Here is a 9005-nt window from a genome sequence, read left to right as displayed (position 1 = left end):
GATGAAGCTACAACAGAGGACTACTTGCATGATAAACAGTGGAAGCTGAATGTAAGTTGAGTGATTGCAAAACGAAGGGATCAGATCAAAGTTCTGCAGTGCTGTCAATGGATTCCTGAATGGAAGTAGTCAATTAAAGCAGCAACAGGTGCACGGGCTTCTCATATGTCCTTGCCTTCAATGATGGGGCCCATCACTTTATTCAAAAGGAAGCAATGAAGCATTTGAAAACATCTTCATCCAGAGGTGCGATGTACATTATTCATCCTGGCCTCATCTTGGGGTGTCCAGCATCACAGGTGCCAGACATTGGTTAATTCAGTTTAGTCCAAGATATCAAGAAATTACTGAAGGCACTGGATCCTTCAAAAGCTCTGACAACATTTCTTCCCCAAACAAAAGCACTGCAGACTTGCTCTCCGTAACTAGCTGTGCCTCCGGCCATGCCTTTTTCACTCAAGCTGTAATATTGCCATCTACACAGCAATGCAGAAAATTGCCCAAGCAGGTCATATACTGTACGCACATCCCATGAATGAATAAAAACTAATTCCTGCCTTCTTATTGTGTTGTGAAAGGTCAACAATTTGACATGTTAGCTGTTTCCCTTAGTTCTTATCTGATCTCCAACTTTTTTAATTTTAGATTTTCACTATCAGCAGAAATTTGTCCTTGAGCAGGTATTAAAATTACATTATTTGATATATTACATGGTTGCGCACCTCTATATAATTGAGTCCAACAACTTTTGACTTACCGTGAACAGTTATGTGAAAATATGTTCAATTTTACTTGGAGTCAAGATGACCTCATACATCATTAAAGCAATGTTAACTCTACGTCTCGAGCATGCCGTTGGGATAGTGTTTTCCCGTATTTGTATTAGATTGTAATTGAACTATCTACTAGGTGAAATGGAAGAATCAAAATATGGTCTCGTTCCCTTAACCTATTTGCAAGCTCGACCTGAGTTCACAATACGTTTGCTGACGCATCAAAGCGTATTGAGAGAGAGAAAAATAAACGCACATGCTGAGGCTGAGGGACGTCAGAAATCGACATGAAATTGCAAAAAAAAGACAGGCAGCCGGGAGGATTGCGATCCTACAAAGTGAGAAATTGGTCAAAGCAGACAATTCCACTGCGTTGGAATAAGCAAATGCAACACTTCACTCAATGTATTCTCCAGCATTTTCCAGTATTTACCCTTTGATCTGATTGATGCAAACAAATGAAAGTAGAATTTACTGTGCTGGTTTGCTGCAGTAGCCAATAAAACCTGCTGACATTACACTGTACGGGAGCAGCAAGCCGGCCGGTCAGCCAAGGGCACATGCCCCAGCGGCCGGCTCGGGCCGCGACTCGCCACTGGGAGTTGTAGTCCACGCTCTCCGGGGTCTGGGGTCTGGGCGGAGGGAATCGCCGGGCCACGGGGAACTACAACTCCCGGCGGTCCTTTCGAAGCGGAGCCGGGCAGGAGGAGGTGGCGAAGCCTGCGTGGAGACAGCGTCTGTCACTCAGAGAAACTTTGTCTTGTTGACATTTATTGCTGCCGCCGCTCGGATTCTCGCTTCATTTCACACCACCCCTTTTGTGAAGAATCCCGATTTAAATTTTGTAGAGCTCCCAACGCAAACACACTCACACTTACACTCCCCTGCGCTGCGTTCCGCCCCAATGCAGTCTGAGTCGGGAATCGTTCCGGATTTTGAAGTCGGGGAGGAATTTCATGAAGAAGCGAAAACGTTTTACGAGCTGAAGAGTCAGCCCCTGAGCCGCAGGTCAGTGGGGGAAAAGGGGTTAGCGGAGCCGGGCCGGGCTGGGCTGCGGGTGGGGAGTGGTTTGGTTTGCCTGCGCCGGATCACTGTCACTGTCCATGAGCCACTCATCCCTAGCACCAGCCTCCCAGGCCAGGGTAAGGTGCCGGTACCTAGGGGCTGAGCCGGGAGCTGGGTGGGGAGATGCTCATTCGCTGTCACTCCGCACATTCCTCGCACTGTTCCCAAATGTCAACACATCTCACCCTTGAACTGTGCTGGCGGTAGTTACGTTTATTTATAAACGCTGCATACAACAACGTGTTAGTTCTGAGAAGTCTTTTTTTTAAAACACACACACACACACTAAAGTCTGTTAGCGGGGTGTGTACCGAATGGGTAAGAATTTGCTGCCCTGAAGCGCTGAACTTGGAGGCTCTGTCAAGAAGACAGCTCAGTGCAAACGCTTGGCGTCACTTGCTGAAACAGATCCTCGGTGCAACGTTTAAAGCGCAATAACTTCCAAGGTCTCCCCTCTTAATCCCTAACAAAAAGGAGAGAAAATCCCCGCTGATCGGCTTGTGTGAGAATTTCGTTGTTGTTGTGCACGTAATTAAATGGGGAAGTCAAATCTGAGAGGTCGAATAATTGGTTGGTATGTAATAACTATCAGATTTTAACTAATGGAATTCGGACACGTTGCGTATGTGAAACGCTGCACGTTTATGTTGTACGCCTCACCTGGTATCGTCTGCTGGTTTAGACTTGAAAGTAAAAACGTTAGATGAATTGATTTTAAGGAATACCGTCTTGTAAACACATTGCACAATTTATTTTTAGTATTCATGTTGTATGCTACCGAAATATTTACCAGGGTGAACCAGCACTTGAACCATATGGCAAGCACAGATGCTGTGACTAACTCTCTTGGGGTTAATATATGTATAGACAGGGTGTTTCCAAGAACTACATTATTTGTTCAGGTGATACAACACAACAAAAAGAGAAGCCCTACTGAAGTCTTGAGTGTGAACACATTTCTTGTTTTTATCATGAACACTAATTTCTGGATAAGCATTTTTAAAAATTTGGCATCCCTGGTCCCATGTTGCTCGGTCTCATCATTGGTCATATCTTTGCATGATTGTGCGGGAACGTTCAAAACTACATCATGCCTCATTCAGGGTGAAGCGATCCTATGGCCAATGGGTCAGGTCGAAATTCTGTGGCTCTATTCCATCAGTTCCTGAATTGTAATGAACAATTAGACAGCCAACAGAAGACTTCACAAACATCCCCATCTTCAATGAAGTGGATTCCCAGCACACTAGTGCAAAAGACAAGGCTAACACATGTGGAACTATCTTCAGCTGGAAGTACAGAATGGATGATCCACCCTGCCTGCCATCTGAGCTTGCCAACATCACAAATGCCAATTTTCAGTCATTTTTATTCACTCAAATGATAAGATGCATTTATTTCCGATACAGTGGGAAATGCATGGAAACATAACATTGTAATCAAACACTGAGAACTGGCTCACTGAAATCAGTGGACATTACAATATGGCAGAATTTATTTGTCAGTGTGTGGTTTTATTAAAGTTGTAGCACTCTGCTGTTCAAGCAAGAGGTGTGTCTGCAATGAATTAGAAAGCAATGTTAACCTAGAGGCATGTGTACTAAGAGCTCTTGGTGTCTAACTCACCACCTCACTTGTTCTCCTACTCTTTAAGAGACATGCCAAGCCCTGCAATGAGGTGTGTGCCCATCAACGGCTGGGGGTTGGGAAAGGGTGCATGGGCATCTGGTGGTTGGGGCAACATCTAGTGGTGAGCAGCCAGAAGTACCTGTTATGGTGGTGTGATACCAGTGCCACCATTTATAGAAGTGCAGCTTATCAGTGACTAACTTTACCTGCTGTCTTGGCATTGGCAGCATGCACATTGTCAAAAACTGACTGCTGACTGCACTGGATACTACAAAGGCTATGGATCAATAATATTGAAGACTTGTGTTCCAGTGCTAGCTATGTCCTTAGCTAAGTTATTTCAATACAGCTGTAATACTGACATATATCAGACAAGTGAAAAAAATGCCTGGGTATCAATAGAGTGTGGAGCCGGAGGAACACAGCAGGTCAGGCAGCATCAGAGGAACAGGAAAGTCGATGTTTCGGGTTTACACCGTTCATCAGGATTGGTGAAGGGTGTAAACCCGAAACATCGACTTTCCTGCTCCTCTGATGCTGCCTGACCTGCTGTGTTCCTCCGGTTCCACACTGTATTGACTCTGACTCCAGCATCTGTAGTTCTTACTAGCTCCAATTGCCCATGTATGTTCTGTCCACAAAAAAGGCAAATCATAGAAGAATCGTAGAATCCCTACTGTGTGGCAGCAGACCATTCGGCCCATTGAGTCCATAACCGACCCTCTGAAGAGCTCCCACCCACCATCCCTTCCATATGCCCATAACCCTGCATTTCCCTCGGCAAATCTACATAGCATGCACATCTATGGATGCCATCGGCAAATTAGCACACCCAATCCACCTAAGTTTTACATCTTTAGACTGTGGGAGGAAACCGGAGCATCTGGGGGAAGCCTATGCAGACACTGGGAAAATGTGCAAGCTCCACACAGCCACGTGAGATAGTATCGATTCCAGGTCCGTGGTGGTGAGGCAGCAGTGCTAATCACTGAGCCACTGTTCAATCGCCAGTTGTGCTCGAAGTATCACTTTTTCAGCAATATCATGCTCCACTGATGCTTAATTTGAGTTCTGCCTGGGCAACTGGGCTCCAGACTTCATAACAGGAATAGTCCAAACGGGGACAAAAGAAGTGGTGATTTCAGTGTTCGGTACCATTTGCAATTCCTCAGTTACTGAAATCTATATGCAGCAAGACATTTGGTTATACTTCAGGCTCATGGCTAAAATTGTCAGGTGATTGTTGCACTACACAAGTATAATGAAATTACCATTTCCAACATATATGACTAGCTCTTTTTGATATTCAATGTAATTACCATCACAGAATCCTCCTTTACCATCGTTCTGTTGGATATGACTGATCCGAAACTTAACTGGCCCAACTATGTAGATAGTTTGTACATAGATCAGTTCAGAGGCTGGACATTCCAAGGTGAATAACTTATTCTTGACTTGCCATGTCCTATCACCATCTTAAAGGTGTGAATAAGTTGTGGAACTCTCAACTTGCTTGAATAAGTATAGCTCTAACAACAAAGCTTGACATCACCCTGGACAAAACAATGTACTTGACAGGCATCCCATCCACTACCTTCAATATTCACTGTGCTTACCACTGAGGCACAATGCTTGCTATCTGCAAGGCGCGTAGCAGCAACTTATTCATGAGGCCTAGACAGCAACTTTCAAATTTATGACCTCTACCTCCTAGAAAGACAAGGATAACAGATCCATAGACAGACCGCCTGCTAAAAGATTTCCCCAGGCCACATGTCATCTTGACTTGGAACTATATTCCGTCACTGTGACTGGATCAAAATCCTGGAACTCAATTATGCTTACGCTAGATGGTTCAAAACGGTATTTCATCAACTTCTCAAGGGCAGTTAGGAAAGAGCAACAAATGTTGGCCTTGTTCATGATGCCCATATTGCGTGAAAGTATGATAAAAGACATGTTTCACATAAATACCTCGTAGGTTCATTGCTGCAGAAAGTAGCAGCATATGTTTCTTTCACCAGTTTGTCACTTTACAAGCAACCTCTTCTGATTCTGCTTATTTACAAAGATTTTTTTGTAGGGAATATTGTACCCTTTCCTTTGAAATTATTGTGCTTTGATCTGGTACAGATTGTAGACAAATCTCGATGGGCTTAAAACTAAATCTACAATCTACCCTCAGCCCCAGTTACTGTAGCATAATAATCTGTTTTCCAGCGTAGACCATTGAGTTTTAAAAGCTATGCTACTTGATGAAATTTTGCCAATTCTGAGATGGTTTCAGTTATTTCTATGTCAGATGTGATTAATTAACACAAGTGATTGTTTGCTTCACCTTTCTCTGGGGACAGATGTACTTTTCCAGGTTATTTCTACACCTGCTTCTGGCAGCTTAATCTTTTGGTGGCAACAGTTTTGTTGTTCTTAAAAAAAATACTTCACAAAAGCTTTATGTTGATTCGTTAGAATGTACCCCAGAAAATTATTGTGTAAACCAAAAAGGATTTAGAGTCATTTAATTTTGGTGATGGCAAAGGCAAAATAACCTATAGGAATGTGTTGTCAAATTAAACAGTGATATTCAATTCAATCAATAAGCTTGTAGAGCATTGAAACGTGAGTCAGCCGTTTAGTCGATTGAACCTGTTCTACTGAAATACATTTTAAAAAGCTTAACATTACAATAACATCCTGGGCAGTCTGAGTGAAAAATGCCTTTGCAGTCAGTTTAATCAATTTTTGAATCAATTGTTTGAGTTCACTTTCCTTTGTTGCCCTCTCTGTGTAATTTGCCATTGAAATTACTTTCCTTTCATTTTTCCCCCAGTTATCTGTCTTCACCCCTCTTCTGCCAAATCCCTAATTCATGCTTCTCATAACTGGTGTTCATTAAATCTCTGTATGATATAGCTTTTCCACTTTGAACACTCAGCCATTCAGCGCGCATTGTACTATATTGTCACCCAAAGTGAGGCCTATCATTATTCTTTTATTTTCTTTCCGAACAAATGGAAAGCTTGCTTTAAAAATTATAATCTCACACCTAACTCCCTCCACCACCATGACCCATCAGCTTCTTCATTTTTTCCTATGCATATATCTTCTACTCCAGAATTTTCTGCTGACACCAGGTCAATCTTTTCTCAGTTAACTTTTCCCTCAGAGAGCTTGTAAGATCTCCAGGTTGCAATCTCCCTCCCTTCCTTCGGGAATCTTCTTATGCTGTTTTTGCCATGTGCTTTTCCCCTCTCCACGTACAGTATTCTGCATCATCTTCTTATATGAACCGTTACATAAGTTGTTGCTGTCTAAGTGGAACTGCAGAAATTATTGAATGTCAAAAAAGAAGGGTGCTGCAATTGTGTGAATTATCCACCATATGGCTTTTTCTTAGACTGAGCAAATTAATTAAAAATGTGAAGGTATGATTTTAAGTTAGATATGAAACTATTTTCGTTAGATGACAATTTATGGTTCAGGCCAAATTCTCTGTTCCTGTTAGAAAATATAAATTATTATATTGAAACACATGTATCACAAAGACATGCTCTGCAACAGCAATATGTATTGGTCTGCTTTCTGTTTGGGCAGTTTATAGATTATAGGAGTTTTATTCTCTAGACTTTTACATATTAAGTTACCATCATTTATGAAATCTTGTGAATTAGACATTACACTTGTGTTTAAACTGTTATTTAAATATGGTAATTAATGGAAACTTGCAGTTTGTACTAAAGCTTTTATTCTGCATTAGTTCATAGATAATTATTTACTCATTGCTCACTCCTGAGGAATTTTATTTTATACAGATAGCTAAAAGTTAAGCTGTATACGTTATTATGTTTACTAAAAGAAACCTTAGACACTAACACAAATGATGTAACATCTACTGCTAAATTAAGATTGGAAGTTATCTGGATTTATCTTCAATCTCTAGGCAACCAAGCAGCACAAAATTAGTTTGCGAAATGTCCGAGCAGGCTGACTTTTTCTCTGACCAGATAGGGAAATGCTACGAGGTATCAGGAGTTTGATGGCAATTTACAAGACTCATCTAATTTTCTGTGATGAATAAAAGGCAGAAGATTACCTGCAAAATTCACAGTACAGCTCAGATATGGATTCCCAAATTGTAACTTGACCTGGGCAACAAAGTACATAGCCAGCTTATACAAACTAATCAGGGTTGATTGGAATTTTTTGAATGCTAAATTTTAGAGTCAATTAGTTATTTTCTGATATAAAATGGACATTTTGACATGTTCATGTTTTAAAAAATACAGTTTATACACCAACTTTAAGGACCACTTTAGAAAATCTAAGATAATCTTATACAGTCCCCAGAGTTTATTGTGTATTTTAATCAAAATGCAGGTCAGTTTTGAATATATTATGTAAATTCTTTTAGCTTTTTTATAAGTATTTGGAGATTTGTGTTGAGACTCATTGGAATTTTTTGATTGATTTCAGATTGTTCTTAGACATTTTAGTTAAAAGCTGTTTGTAAGGAAATGACAGAAAACGTAAGTCAACCACAAATTAAAAATAAGTTGATGTAAATGTTCAGGGAATGACAAACCTGTGCCCTAGAGCATCATTAAGCACAGAAGGAGGCCATTCAGCCCATTATACAATTCTTGGCAATTTGAAAGAATTAGGCAGTTAATCCCATCTCTCCTCCTTCCAAATAGGCAAGCACGTTTTCTTTTTAAAAAATTTCAATTATTTAGCTAATTCTCAATTAGAATTACCTTTTGAATCTGCTTCCATTGCTGATCCAGCAGTGCATTCCAGATCACAATCTCTGGATGATTGTTAGCTTTGTTGTAATCTTTTTCTGCTTGCTATATGTCGAGCATCAATGTATACAATGTTATCAACATGTACATGCAGCAGCATTTATTTTAATTGGCCCTCTACATATTGGACTATTTATAAACATCTATAACATTGTTTCAGGATTAAGGAACCACTTATGCAGCATTCAACAGAGTACTTAAATCCAGCTATTTTTCATTCTCCGAGATAATGTCAATTGTCTTGGCTAATTGCAAAATATTTCAGTTTTCTTTGGTGTGGCAATCATCTGAAATCAGTTACCAAACTAAAACTGTGTCTTTGTTTACAATCAATACAACAATATCTATAGTGCAGTCTCTTGCAATGTATTCAGTGAATGGTCAAAATTATTTCTTCAAATCAAAGTGAAATTTTATTATCAAATGATGGAAAATTAGTTGCTGAAGTTAAATACCAAATAAAATAGTAATTGTAGTTTTGAAATGTTCCCAAGATTGAGCCAAAGAAATCAGAGAGCACTTGGAAATAATGCTTTTCTCTGTTCAACATTTTGACTTTTCTCATGTATTGTGATTTTTCTTTCAGATCTGTATTCAGAAATTATTGGTAGTGTGCTGAAAATGTAATTTTGTCTTAGACTAAAAAATCTAGGCCTAGACTTTGTGTTGGGCATACATAATACCAATTTATATATTGCCCATGTAAAGTATCCTTTTAAGTTAGCATCCCTTTTGA

At 40.2% G+C, this 9005-nt stretch overlaps 1 protein-coding gene across 1 annotated transcript in view; it reads left to right on the top strand.

Annotated features, from left to right (window-relative positions):
* Positions 1 to 1478: 1478 nt before the first annotated feature.
* LOC125460268 (microphthalmia-associated transcription factor-like) overlaps positions 1479 to 9005 on the top strand; it is a 287495-nt gene continuing 279968 nt past the window's right edge. Inside the window, exon 1 of the mRNA XM_048547522.2 lies at positions 1479 to 1781. Coding sequence (XP_048403479.1) covers positions 1678 to 1781 — 104 coding nt within the window. The 5' untranslated portion in view covers positions 1479 to 1677. The remainder of the gene's footprint in view (positions 1782 to 9005) is intronic.

Source organism: Stegostoma tigrinum, chromosome 11, assembly GCF_030684315.1.
Source record: "Stegostoma tigrinum isolate sSteTig4 chromosome 11, sSteTig4.hap1, whole genome shotgun sequence".
NCBI lineage: Eukaryota > Metazoa > Chordata > Chondrichthyes > Orectolobiformes > Stegostomatidae > Stegostoma > Stegostoma tigrinum.
This window is presented reverse-complemented; position numbering and strand designations above follow the sequence as displayed.